The following is a 14,257-nucleotide window of genomic DNA, read 5'->3' as shown; positions in this document are numbered from 1 at the left end:
ATCAAAATTTATGGGCATTTAAACATGTGGTCCTACTCTAACAAATGAGGTTTGACCAAGATTATTCGTCACAATTTCTCCAATTTTTTTTATATGATAAACAACTTAAAAACATTAATTTTTTTTAATTAAAAAAAAAACCAGCGAAGCATAGCGCAGACACAAATTACGCATGTGTATTCATTAACGCTTAATTAATTATTATCTTCATTTTAAAATGTTTTTTTTTTCTTCAACAGCCTACACAAATTAATGGAGGTATCATCGAAAGTTGCTATGCCAAAGTTTACAATGTGTATTAGATCTCGATATTGATGAACGCGAGAGCCATTTATTGAAACACAAGGAACTATTGTATATATAATTGATTATATGCATGTATTTCTTGCAACCAGTTGAAAGACTCAATAAATAAGCATTAATTGCTGATAAATACTGCTATATATTGCGTTTTTTAAGAGCCAGTACTACTGGAAAATAAAGGAGAAATTATTATTGTTAGATATCCCTAATTAATTAGCTCGATTTATGTCTCGGGGATGAACTTTTTAGAAGAAACGAGTGTTCGAGATTTAATAAAATTACATCTATAGATCATGTGATTAAATACATGTATCACAACACGCCAGAAATTCATGTCAAATTATCAAAAAATATGAATAACAGTAAACACGTACCAGAATCCATTGATAGATCGAGGATCGGGATTATGGATCTTCCAAGACAACAGAAAATCGACCACCTTATTCTTGCCTTTGATGGGAGAAGGAGAGAGATCTAGAATACGTGCGCCGTATGTATTCTATGTTGTATCCTCTGTGCCTTGGGGACCATAACCTTATATAACATTAGCAGTCTTCAACCCATCATAGAAGACCTAATTGACTGGGTTTCTACACATAAGGTGGACCATACCAATTTATTTAATACTTTGGAAACCCATAATTAATTAGATCACTTTATTGGGTCTTTTATTAGATAGCATGTCCATGTACAATTAATTAATTATGTGAGCCCACAAAATAATTCCAACAAGCTCCCACTTGGGCCACATAAGTTATCCGGATATTGTACATGCAAAAACTAGATTGAGCTCTTGGTATCTAAACCAAAATATTCCTTAACAATCTGATCTATCAATTATACCAATATTGAACCAAAGCAGTCATCGCTACATTTAAAATCACTAGACCCATCAATGATCACAATATCAGCATAATCAATAACATAGATCAAGTATGGATGTGTAGCATGGAAATACATAAATGTGATATCAGAATAAAACATGCATTTCCAACTGGTCCTCCTAATTAATGACTTAAAGAGTCCAATAAAAGACTTTCAACCAAATGCTAAACCACATTGAAAGACAACACTTTATTTCAGAGTAATCCAATAAACTTTAGTCTGTACAGAAACTTAAATCATGTCAAATGAGTCAATGCCTAAACCGAATACAAACTCCCACTCTACAGGCATATTAAATATATGGACAACACCAATATGTGTCACATGCCCAAAAATCTTGGGTGGCCAACCCATGATAAACGCATCCGCAATTATAGAGTTTGCAATAACATGCTCAATTGACACACAATCACTCTGAATTATTTCATTCCAACTAAAAACTTTATGTCAATATCTTTTGACTTTGACAAGTTTCATTTGTTCTTTAAATATAATATAACGACTTTATTATCACAATTGATCCTCAATGGTTTCTTAGACCAATGATCATTACCGGTGATAAAATTCCGCAACTTTATTCGGAGCCCAAATATCCAACTATTTCCAAATGTCAGATTTCCGATATGTGAGCATAAAATCTTTAGTTCACTTTATGTACCGCATAACCCGATTAATAATCCAATGTCGGGTTTCTTAAATATCTGCCCAACATTCCAATGATGTACACAATATCCAAAAAGTGTTCTCTATAAATCCGAATGAGATTACCACTTGAAAAATTTATATCACCACATATGTGGACATAAACATCAATATATTCTTCTCAATATTGACTTTCCAATTTACTCACTCCCACTAAAGTCAACATACAAAATTAATTTGCATTTAATTTCAAAATTTCATGCATGCATAATGTCAATGTCATTTCAAATATTGATGTTCAATTTATCGAGCTTCTCAATCAAGGAACTCATACCAAACATATTTGAATTTCGAAAAATTGAAAATATCACATGGATAAAGTAAAAACTTGATTTGTCCAAACATGAAACTAAAATCAAATTCGTCTTTAAAAAAATGTGCAAAAAGTAATTTTCAAATTCAAATACCAAAAAAAAAACTCAGTTCCTAAATAAAGCTTTTAAAAAAAAAACACCAACAATCTTATTGTCATTTTCCATATGATGTATCTTTAACCATCAGTTGACAACTGGCTCCTTAGGCAACCCTTTCTTTGCACGCCAATTGGCGTATTTGGGACAATCCTTTTTCACATGCCCATCAGTCCTTTTGCAAAAGAAACAAGTGATCACTTTATCTTGTTTCTGTTGCTCCATATGCTGTGAAGTCCCAGAGTTTCCTTTCTTATTGCTCCATTTCCTTTTCTTATTGATGCAATTACCTTGATAGTTAGATGTCAAATGAGCACTTTCAATCATATCTTGTTTCAATCTCTCCTCCTCCTGAACGCACTGCGCAATAAGCTCATTCAAAGTCCACTTTTCCTTCTGGGTATTATAACTTATTTTGAATTGATTAAATTGCGCAGGCAGAGAGATCAAGACTAAATGCACGACTATGTCTTCCGACAATTCTAACTTGAATGCTTTTAGTCGAGTCACAAGATTTGACATTTCCATTATGTACTCCCTTATGTTCCCTTTATCTTTGTACCGCATTGAGACAAGTTTAGTCAGAATAGTACTTGTCTCGACCTTTTCGTTTGCAGCGAAACGATCTGTTATTTGAGTAAGGAACCTTTTGGCATCATTTTCTTCAGGAATTGCACCCCTTATAGTATCTGGAATGGAATGTTTCATAATCATCAGACTCATGCGATTTGATCGCTCCCACTTTTCCAAAGAACCCTTTTGATCAGCAGTTCCTGAACTGGTCAAAAGTGCGAGGCGATCTTCCCTTAGTGCATAGTCCAAATCCATGCAGCCGAGCACTATCATAACATGCTCTTTCCATTTCTTGAAGTTTGAGCCATTAAGTACTGGAATGTTGTTCAGATTGGCAGATATAGAAGATGCTATAACAAAATAGAACAAAAAACTCACAATAAAATATAGTCAATACATATATTTAAATTAAATAAATCACAAAATATAAGCATGCTTGTGATGGTGGGCCCATAAATAAAAAAAAGAGTACCTATCACAACATTGATATTTAGTCTTTGAACAAAAATAACACTTTGTAAGTGGTACACTCAAACATCATGGTTATTAAATATTGATTAAATCCGAAATTATCACATATTTAGTACCACATATTGTGCTAAAATTTGGCCAGAAAATGAACTTCCTTTGGGCCGATCATTTTCCGCATAAATTTAACACAATTTAATATCATATAATGTGTCTACAATCTGGCAAGAAAATAATCTTCCTTCGGGCCGATTAATTTCTGCATAGTTTTTTGACACGCTTTAAGACCACATAATTATGTGCTTACAATCTGGCCAAAAAATAGCTTTCCTTTGGGCCGGTTATTTTTCGCATAGATATAAATGTACTTGAAAAAAATATATTGAATCTAAAATATGGCCAGGAAATAATCTTCCTTTGGGCCGATTATTTTCCGCATAGATCTAGATACACTTTAAAATCATCTATTGTGTTTGGAATTTGGCCAAAAATAGTCTTCTTTTGGGCTGACTATTTTTCGCATAAATTGAAACACAATTTATTTTTGAACTTTAACAATATCTACATATCTCAAAATCATTTTATTAACATGAAATTTAAATTTAACCAAATTTGAGATACAAAATATCAACTTAATTTAAAATTTTCACAAGAAAATTTTATTTACTTTAATTGGGTCAAATAAAGCATGGAGATCAAATTTGCAAGAATTAAAATATTTGCACTTCATAATTATTCATCCACAAATATTTTATCGAAATAAACAAAGGAGATAAAATAATGAATAATTCCATATTAATTTTATTTCATGCAATTAAATTTTGAAATGGTCGAATTTATTTTTCACAAATCAGAATTGCGGAAGTCAAAAATTCAATAAAAGGTCAAAATTATGGATTTCAAAATTTGGACAACCAAACAAGGTCTTAAATTAACCCAAATAAAAACTCAAAATTCGAAAAAACCCTAACCCTACTCCCGAAACCGGCGCCGCCACCTCCTCCGTTGATATCAGTCGGCGGCGACCATGACCCAGGATCGCCTTACCATCGCCGACCAAAGCCATACCATCTCAGACAACAAAACTACCTGAATTCGATCGAAATCCTCAAAAAATCGGACGGAAATCGCGCGGCGAAAGTTTCCGAGATTCAGGTAAAAAATTTGATCAGTACAAAAGATTTAACTGGAAATTAATGGAGGTTTATGGAGCGACTTTGTGTTACGAATAAAACGCCTAAGAATTCGTCGTCGAAAAGTGGCCGGAGAACGGCTGATTTCGCCAAAATCCGGCGACCCATACCCAAAAGCGAAAATCGGATTTCGAATTTTAAATTTTTTTTAATTTCGAAAATAAATCTGAATTTTGGGTGTAAAATTCGAAAATACTATATCCTAAGAGCATGAATTTATTCAGATTCAAATTCAGAAAATTTCAAGAAAAATCAGATCTGAATCCAAAAAAAAATTATAGACTAGAAAATCGTATCAGATCTGGAATAAAACATAATTTTCTGTTTCGATCCATCAATAAAAAAAATTCTCATAATTCAACATGAACGTGGCTCTGATACCACTTGTTGGAGATTTAATAAAATTAAATCTATAGATCATGTGATTAAATCAATATATCACAACACGCCAGAAATTCATGTCAAACTATCAGAAAATATGAATAACAGTAAACACGTATCAGAATCCATTGATAGATCGAGCGTCGGGATTATGGATCTTCCAAGATAACAGAGAATCGACCACCTTATTCTTGCCTTTGATGGGAGAAGGAGAGAGATCTAGAATACGTGAGCCGTATGTATTATGTGTTGTATCCTCTGTGCCTTGGGGACCATAACCTTATATAACCTTAGCAGTCTTCAACCCATCATAGAAGACCTAATTGGGCTGGGTTTCTACACATAAGGTGAACCATACCAATTTATTTAATACTTTGGAAACCCATAATTAATTAGATCACTTTATTGGGTCCTTTATTAGATAGCATGTCCATGTAAATTAATTAAATTATGTGAGCCCACAAAATAATTCCAACAACGAGAACATTTCCAGTACTGGAAAATAAAGAAGAAATTATTACTGCATGTAATGTATTTTAAATGTCAACTCTTAAATGTTACTTGTGTTTTAAATAATTTCTAATATGTTTTGTTGTAATCTGTCTGATGCTTATACAATTCACTTCGTTCCTTATAATATGTATCGAGTGTTTCTCAAAGAAAGACAAGTGGAGCAAAATAGGGAAAAACTAGGACAGATGTTGAAAGTTGGCAAACTTAATTAGACAAATTTTTTTTTTAGTTTTCTAAAGACAAGTTATATTATATTATATTATATAAAGTGTTTCTTAAAAGTAACGTCGTGAATTCTGGACTTTAAAATGAAAATTATCATGAAAAAATACAATCAGTCTTATAAGATACAACTTGTGTCTTATGATAGTTGTAATACTCCTTGTCTCACATCTTAAAAATTAAATATTTAAAATAAGTTTATAATAGGCTTACAATTGACTTCTATTACAACTTGGGTTAATCATTTTCGTAAAGCGAAGTCGAATACGAAATAGTTGTTATAGGGCCCATTGTGCAGTCACGCAGACGCGGGCTCGGACTCGGGCTCAGGGTGTGACAATTGGAGTACTATATTTTGATAAATATCTTAAGTTTTGATATTAATGACAAAAACAAACATTTATCTGTTTTTATGTCCAACTGTCATTCTCATGTAATTATAGAACTCTAGCCGTTGGAAAAGTCAAATCGCTTATTATTCAATCAAAAGCTTAAGCTGCAGACATCATCAGAAGATCATCACTTGAATATGTTTTTAACGGACAGCTTTATCGAAGAAATGTTCAGAGTCTGGCATTTTCAATTCTAACTGAAAACCAACCTATCAGACACTAGCATATCAAAATAGATACAACAAATTCAAGTTGTTCAATGCTATCAAATAAAGTGTGAAGCACATTATCTTACCAATTCTTGATTGACAAAAATGTTTCCTAAAATGTCAAGAGTTAATCAACTTTTCAGAAGCTAAAAGAGTCGAAACAATAAAAACCAAAGAAGTATTAATGATCATCAATGCAGTGCACGATGAAAAGAAGTTGACAAAATCATTATGTCAGGAGATAGTATAAGTGATCGTTTAAAAAGCTTTCTAACCGTTGGAAGACTTTGAGTACAAATATACAGATTCAGAACCTATAAGAAATAATCAAGAATAAATCTTAAGAACGAGCAAACTCTTAGGTTGCATCATGGATTCATGGTGAAAGTATTTTGTTAACATGAATGATAAGGATTGTCTCAGATGTTGTAACACTTCGAGACAACATGCAGTGGAATAATATAACACACGTGTAATTAAAATAACATATAGATATTTATCCACAAGTGAACAAACTTGTGCGATGTCTCATGCCAAAATAATTACTAGAAAAATTGAGTTTACAAAATCAATACTAGTAAAAAAATGAAAAAAATATCTTCTTTAACATATCAAGAAAGTAAATTGCATTCTAAAATACCAATAAAAAAATAATTAAAACACAAGAACACAAATATGTGTAGGAGAAATGTAGAGCGAGAAAAAAATTCTCTAATCAACACTTTCACTACAACAAAAACCCTAAACGACAACAGATAAAATCCGTTGTCGTAGGCCATTTAAAACTTTTGTAACTGAGGGTTTTGTTGAAAGTGCGTTCAACGACAACGGTTTTAAACCGTTGTCGTAGCTATCATAAAACCATAGCTAATTAGGGACGGTGTATGATATGGTTTTGACAAAGTCGTCCCTAATTAGAGAACAATTGTCGCTAATTAGAGACGATTTATCATAATCCGTCGCTAATTTTTTACGTAAAATAAAAAAAATACTTTTATAATATAATAAATCTACCAAAAAAAACTTACAATCTGACTAAGCTAATAATATTCATGATCTTAACTAAAACTTAGAAATTTACCAAGATTTGAAAAGGAAAAAACACCAAGAATTGAAACGAAAAAACTTACCATAAATCTTCTAATTGAGAAAAATTCATTATGTGGAAGGAAATGGACCGAAAACACAAATATTTATAGGCAATTTGTGACGGTTTTTGATTAAAGAGTCGCTATTAGTGACGGTTGTTTATTAATGGCGACGGTATTATTAAACCGTCGCTAATAAACTGTCGCTATATATTTAGCGACGGTTGTATAAAAAACCGTCGCTATTTTAAAAATAACGACAGTTTTAATAAAACCGTTGTTGTTTGTCCAAAAAACACGCTAATCGACAACAGTTTTCTAAAACCGTTTTAGGCAATGGTTTTTGTTGAAACCGTTGTTAAAAGAAAAAACACAACGATTTTAATAAAAAACCGTTGTTTTTGATGTGTTGTTGAAGGCATATTTTCTTATAGTGTTTGTACAAGTGTTGTCTTCAAATGTCTTTAACTCACCACGACAATATAGTAAAACAACGAAACGATGTTTCATCTTTGTGAGTGCTTCAAAAAATTCTCTCGTGTATTGTTCTTCTCGCTTCTCTGGCACCTTCTACTCTTGTGCAATAATCATTCTTCAATATACACAAACTTGTGTCGATCTTGATAGGATTTAATAGATTCTTACAAAATAAGCAAATTAGTCTTTCATTAGGAAACAAATCCTTCCAAATAATAAAGATCAAATCTAGAATTTAAGAAACTCAATATTTTAGAAAGACAAAATTATAAAACCAAGTATTATCAAAAAAGAAAAGAATTTAGGAGTATTTGTGTCTTGCTTTTTCTTTCAGACGGATTTCAAATGTATTTAAATGAATTTTTGTAATTTTAGATAAGCAAGACCATAAACTTCAAATTCACGTCTTGCATGTTTATATAATGTTTCTTGTTAATTAAGATGTACTTCAAGTTCGGATGTATTTCAAGTTCTCCCAATAATGGATAAATTTGAAATTCATTTTAATTTATATAACTAATGTGTAAATAAGTTGTGTACTTGTGTCGCCCAACCTAAATAAATCATTCCGTTATGTCCTTTCGAATATCAAAGAGAAGGCTTGAGGAATTTATTCACATGCATCATATCATTTGGGTGTCTCAGTTGTTGGTTTGAAATATGTTTTTGCCTATTTGAGAGGAGAATTTCAATCGTTCCTTATGAAACTCTAATATCGATACGGATTAATCTCTCAATTATGTTCTACCTCTTACAAAGTTATATGAGTCATACAAAACAAATATCAAGTAGGGGATGAGTATTGAGGATTCCTATATCACCGTAGATAGATTGGATCGTCGGTTCGGTCGGACCAACGCCAGATGAACATGTTGAGTTAGATACATGATCAACGAATTAAGTCGATCACATGAATTATCAGAGTAGAATGATCACAATCACCTTGGCTCACGCATCTCTTTTGGCAATCGAGCATCATCACAATCGTAAGCCCTCCCTATTATATTTTTAGTATTATCAAAAACAATAAAAAAGACTTGAAAAAAAACAAAAAAATTAAAGATACAGCCCACAAAATTTATTTTCGGCCAACGGTTCTCAGATCAATTAATATTTTCCTTCAGAAGGCAAAAAAGAAAACGTGTGCCCTTGTATTCTGTAACGTACAGTACTTATATTATTACATGGAAGAAAGCCGATCAGATTATCTGTATCATGCATTCATCCCATATCAGTTAACTTTCAATTACCCATGGTAAAACAGTAATAACAATGAAACAGATTTGTCATCTATCTATTTAATATCACAAAAAATCCCGTGAAATTGTCTCACGTCTAAATTTGTGATACAGATCTCCTATCCGACCCGACTCATGGAAAAATATCATTGTTTAACTCAAACATAGATCGAGTGGACCGATCTCATTTAATATATATATATTAGAAATGAGGAATGTGCTACTTACATAATTTTCATTTTTAGGGTATTGGGTAGAAATGGGGAGAGGGAAAGTTGTATTAGAGAGAATAAGCAACAAGGTGAATAGACAAGTGACGTTTGGTAAAAGAAAGAAGGGTTTGTTGAAGAAAGCTTCCGAGTTATCAGTGTTGTGTGATGCAGAGGTTGCTCTCATCATCTTCTCCAGTGAGGGCAAGCTTTTTCACTTCGGAAGTCTTGGGTATAATTAAGCATTCATGAATTATTTATATATGCATATATATTATATATGTATATTATATATGTGTGCGTTTGTTCTTAGTATTCGTTTGAATTTTGGGCGATAACTTTAAGCAAACTATATAAGAAGATTTAAAACATGGGCCACTGGGATTTTGGAAAAGCTAGCAAAAAAGTTTTCGAGTACTGCATCTAGATTTTGTGTGGCCTGTCCATCCATTTGAAAAGTTTTAACTAATTTAGATATCTGTACTAGAAATAATATTTCAAAAACCAGATCCCACCAATCCAAAACATGCGTATAATCAATCTATTTCTTATAGTAATTTTTTATTGCAGGAAAATATGTCTTCTTTTTACATGGTAAGTACATTAAAATCCTCGAAGGATCGATTAACATTTCACAAAGGACACATACATACATAGGTGTACGTGGTTTTGTAAATATATAAAAGCATTCATAATTTGAAGTACTGACTAAATTAAGTTTGTGTTTATTACGTGAATATTTTCTTTCCTTGATGGACTCGGGGTTTTTATTGTTTTTTCCTTTCTTGTACCAGAACACATAATACTATAGACAGGTACAGGCAGTTCCATTTCAATAATGCATTTGAAAGAGAAGATGGTGAACATGATCAAAACCAGGTCTAATTTATTTCATCTAATTAATTTTTGTCTTACTTTGGTATCTGTATTTTGCAAATATCGCATGTCATTGTCCTCACCAAACTACATTAAATCTTATTCTACTGTTGCAAAGTACAACTGGATGAGTATAAAAATAGGAAAAATTACCATTTTCATCCGTGAGTTGATATATGTTTTGGGTTTCAAAGCTGTAATTCGATAATTTTTTTGTTTTCATCCAGTAGTTTGTTTGGTTTTTTTTTTTTTCATTTTCTTCTCCAGAAGTGAGTAAATCGTCGATTATTACTGGCCTAAACCTCAAAATTTTCAATTTACAAGACTTAAACTACAATTTTTCGGATAAAAATATAAATAGACATAACCTTGAAGCTTCAAGGGCCAACCCACCATAAAAACCACGTCACGTCAATCCAAATTGTCGCACCAAATTATCGGTCGCAGCATTAAAACTATATATATATATAAAGCAGAAAGATCTAGATAATTAGAATCTAATACTAAAACTTATCAGTTACAAATTATAGAGGAAGATATCCATTTGTATGCCAACAAATCATTGATCCCACACTTGGCAGTTGGCAGGGTCTGTCCCCTTGATTCTCCATATATCCTCAAAAATGGTTAAAAATGTCCATTTTATATTTTATGTACAATACAAAAAAAAACTATTGTAGGTTCCGATCTAGGAAGTAATATGTTGTTGAATCATTGGATGCAATTTGGGGATAAAAGTTAGACTATTTATTTAAGATGATATTTTCTCTCACTTAGTATGCCAAAGTTGCTGCTTATTGCAGAAATAATTAGAATTGTCAAAATGAGTTAGATACGTCGAATAAGTTCGTCTCACCGCATAAAATAGATGAGTTGATAGTTTATCGGCTTGTCAAAATGACGGTCAGCCCCCCCTTGTCAAATGATGGGTTGCAGGTTCAGTCGTCTCATCACATAAAATAAATGAGTTGGGTCGACAATTTCTTCACGTGACAAAATAGAGAACATGCTCGCCCTATACTAAATGATGGGTTGCTGGCCCACCGCTCCACTGTCCATTTTGTTATACTAGTAGCACTACAAACGAGAAGTATTATGAATTATGTTTATGACACAAGGAAAAGAGAGAGAATAATACATTACATTGCAACTGTCCGCAATGTAATGAAACTGACAAAATTTTGGGATTTAGTTCATAGTTCAATCAATATTTTTGGTGTCAATTCGTAATTGAATGCAACTTTTGGACTCTAAAAGTTGAGTTTGAATCAAAGGATTTGGCTTTGGGATTTGAATTACATTGTCTGATGGATTTGCTCAAACAAATCAATATATGGATCTCACAGTCTAGATTACCCTTACAAAGCACCACTCAAATCTGATTACATCTGAATATCCTATCAAGANATATGTTACATGTACTTATGTGAGTACCGATAGAGTAACACTTATCTTTTAGATGTACAATTTTTCTATGTTTCATCTCATCTTACATCCATCTCTAGACCGACAAAATCAAAAGAGTTGGCCAGTTAGGTGTGCTTTAGGTATAAATGTATTTATTGTACCCCATTGTTTTCACTGCTCCAATTTGGATGAGTACTTGATCCTTTCGATCAAGGATTCAATTCGATCCATCAGAGTGCAATCTAATAATCTTGATTGTATATATATACACATCCCATCACCGATTCAATTCAATCACACTCGTTAGTAGCACCAAGTAGAGGTGTCAATCGGGTCGGGTGGGTCGGGTTTCGGGTCAACCCGCGAAATTTTTTTTTCAACCCGAACCCGAAGCAACCCGAACACGAACCCGTCTAACCCGAATCAACCAGTCTAACCCGAAATTTATTTATTTTTTTAATTTTTTTTAAAAAAAAATTAATGAAAAAAATTCGAAAAAATAAAAAATTATAATAATATTTTAATTTAAACACATAATAACAAATTTCCGATTTAAATTTGAAAGTTTAATTGTAGAAAATTAAAATTATATTTACTAAATCAAATAAATAATTGTTAAAAAAATAAAAAAAATATACAAAATAAATATTAAATTATGAAAATTTAACATATAAATATACAATAAATTTTGTTCAAACATACAATATATAAAAATAAAGGTAATATTTTCAAAAAAAAAAAATTTCGGGTCAACCCGCAACCCAACCCGAAACCCATCTAACCCAGCACTAACCCGAACCCGAAAAACCCCAACCCGAACCTAATTTTTTTCGTGTTGGGTCGTGTCGGGTTGACGGATCGTGTTGCATTTTGACACCCCTAGCACCAAGTGCAAAGTGCGCCTCAAAACGCAAACTTTGCGACATACACAAGCATGGCTCGAACTCGAGCTCGGATGGTGCTACGCACAATCCTAGCTCCTAGCTTATATATTAATTGACTACATAGGGAAGCATGTCCTAATTATACCCTGTTAATTATTTGACAAACAATAAAAATATAAAGATTTATTGATGTATACATATATCTCAGAGTTAATTATTTTATCATCCATAAATCTCAAGGGTGGGTTTTCTTAAATAGTTCATGTTAAATGCAGTCTATTTACCAAGCTGTGATGAAGTTAAACGCCAAATATCAATCTCTTCAACTTCTAAATAGGTCAGTATCTTATGCCATCTGCAACTTAGCGTTAATAATTTTGAGAATAATTATGATGCTTTACCCATTCAACATATTTCTTATTTAATTTGACTCTACTTCTGTTCTATGAAATGCATCAGTTCAGCAACTTGAAGGACTGATACTCACTGTAATTTTTCTACTTGTTAATTTGTCTAATTTTTTATATCGAATTTCTAAATACATTTTCCGCATTCTATTCATGTAAGGAACTTATTTGGAGAAGATCTAGGATCCCTTAGTTTGAAGAAATTGCGAAATCTTGAGAAGCAAATCGAGGGAGCCCTATCAAAAGCAAGGAAATGTAAGGTACGTATTAAATTATTGTTCATATATATATAAATCGTTTAATTTGTTGGGCTTAATTAAGTTTTTGTTTAAAGTGTTGGAAGTATATGGATTTTTTTTGGTTTGGAAAACTCTGTTTTTTTGTCTTGTATACTATGTGATTTTAGTTATCTATAAGTCGACATCACATCAGTTTATACGCAATCAAGTAGGAAGAAAGACTAAAATTAGAAATGTAAAAAAACAGATAATGAAATAATTAAGACGAAAAATGCAATTTTTCCTTTTATATTTGCATAATTAGTTCTGTTTCACATGCAAGTAAAAATAATTGAAGTACTTTGTCTAAATTACTAATGAAAATTTCATTTTTAATTTTATCCTTTTTATATGATGTAACATGAATAAAACAACCTAAGACATTTCTAGTTTATAAAAATGCTTTTGAGTTTATTTTTATGCTATTCATTAATCATTTCTAACGTTTTATTGATTGGCAAATGAAAATTCTAAAACTAAATGCAGACCAAGAAGTTGCTGGAACGGGTCGAAGCTTTACGAAAATTGGTAATACATGCATTCGCACACACTCATATTCTATGTTATTATATGTTATAACTTGTAAGAGGTGGAGCTGCTATAAACACGCACGGACACTCAGTTGCGTGTATAACCGCGCCCACCTCTGTGCCAACTAACGAGGTGACACTCACTTAATATATATATACATATATATATACACACACATTGGGACAAAATTACTGCTTGTTTTCTCATAGTGTTGTTTTTACTATGTTATCAGGACAGTGAACTTGAACAAGAGAATAAAGACCTTAAAGAGAAGGTTATCTATTTTGAATTGGTTTTCATCACTTTAATTGTTAGATTTTTGGGGTCGTTAATCTCATTCTATAAATGTTTATGTGAAATGCTAGATTGAGAGAGGAATGCGACTGTGTGAAGAAAATTTGGTCGTTGAGGCTCATGCAGATCAGCGTGCTAACCACGGAAATTGGTAAATTTAATTTCCACCTTCGATAATTTTGACCATATAATTAGTTAGAAGCTTTTTTAAAAAAAATTGGGGGATACCTCGTCCTAACTCTGGGTTCCGCTGTCAAATGAGGTACAAATCATCGGCATTAATTAGAGGATATTTTGGAAACAAAAATTTTATATAT

The 14,257-nt window shown here is 32.1% G+C and overlaps 2 protein-coding genes across 2 annotated transcripts in view; one reads left to right on the top strand and one right to left on the bottom strand.

Annotated features, from left to right (window-relative positions):
* Positions 1-2,387: 2,387 nt before the first annotated feature.
* Positions 2,388-4,407, bottom strand: LOC140982142 (uncharacterized). Its single transcript, XM_073448558.1, has 2 exons — positions 4,389-4,407; positions 2,388-3,223 (listed from the first exon to the last, which is right to left on the bottom strand). The coding sequence occupies exons 1-2, from the start codon at positions 4,405-4,407 to the stop codon at positions 2,388-2,390; spliced, it is 855 nt and encodes a 284-aa protein (XP_073304659.1).
* A 4,906-nt stretch (positions 4,408-9,313) lies between these two features.
* The window catches only part of LOC140982185 (agamous-like MADS-box protein MADS3), a 5,269-nt gene continuing 325 nt past the window's right edge, over positions 9,314-14,257 (top strand). The window contains exons 1-7 of the mRNA XM_073448601.1: positions 9,314-9,495; positions 10,058-10,142; positions 12,706-12,767; positions 12,998-13,097; positions 13,602-13,643; positions 13,879-13,920; positions 14,012-14,091. Coding sequence (XP_073304702.1) covers positions 9,314-9,495; positions 10,058-10,142; positions 12,706-12,767; positions 12,998-13,097; positions 13,602-13,643; positions 13,879-13,920; positions 14,012-14,091 — 593 coding nt within the window. The remainder of the gene's footprint in view (positions 9,496-10,057; positions 10,143-12,705; positions 12,768-12,997; positions 13,098-13,601; positions 13,644-13,878; positions 13,921-14,011; positions 14,092-14,257) is intronic.

Source organism: Primulina huaijiensis, chromosome 8 (assembly GCF_012295235.1).
Source record: "Primulina huaijiensis isolate GDHJ02 chromosome 8, ASM1229523v2, whole genome shotgun sequence".
NCBI classification, from domain to species: Eukaryota; Viridiplantae; Streptophyta; class Magnoliopsida; order Lamiales; family Gesneriaceae; genus Primulina; species Primulina huaijiensis.
Note: the sequence above shows the minus strand (reverse complement) of the source record. Positions and strands in the feature narration are given on the sequence as shown.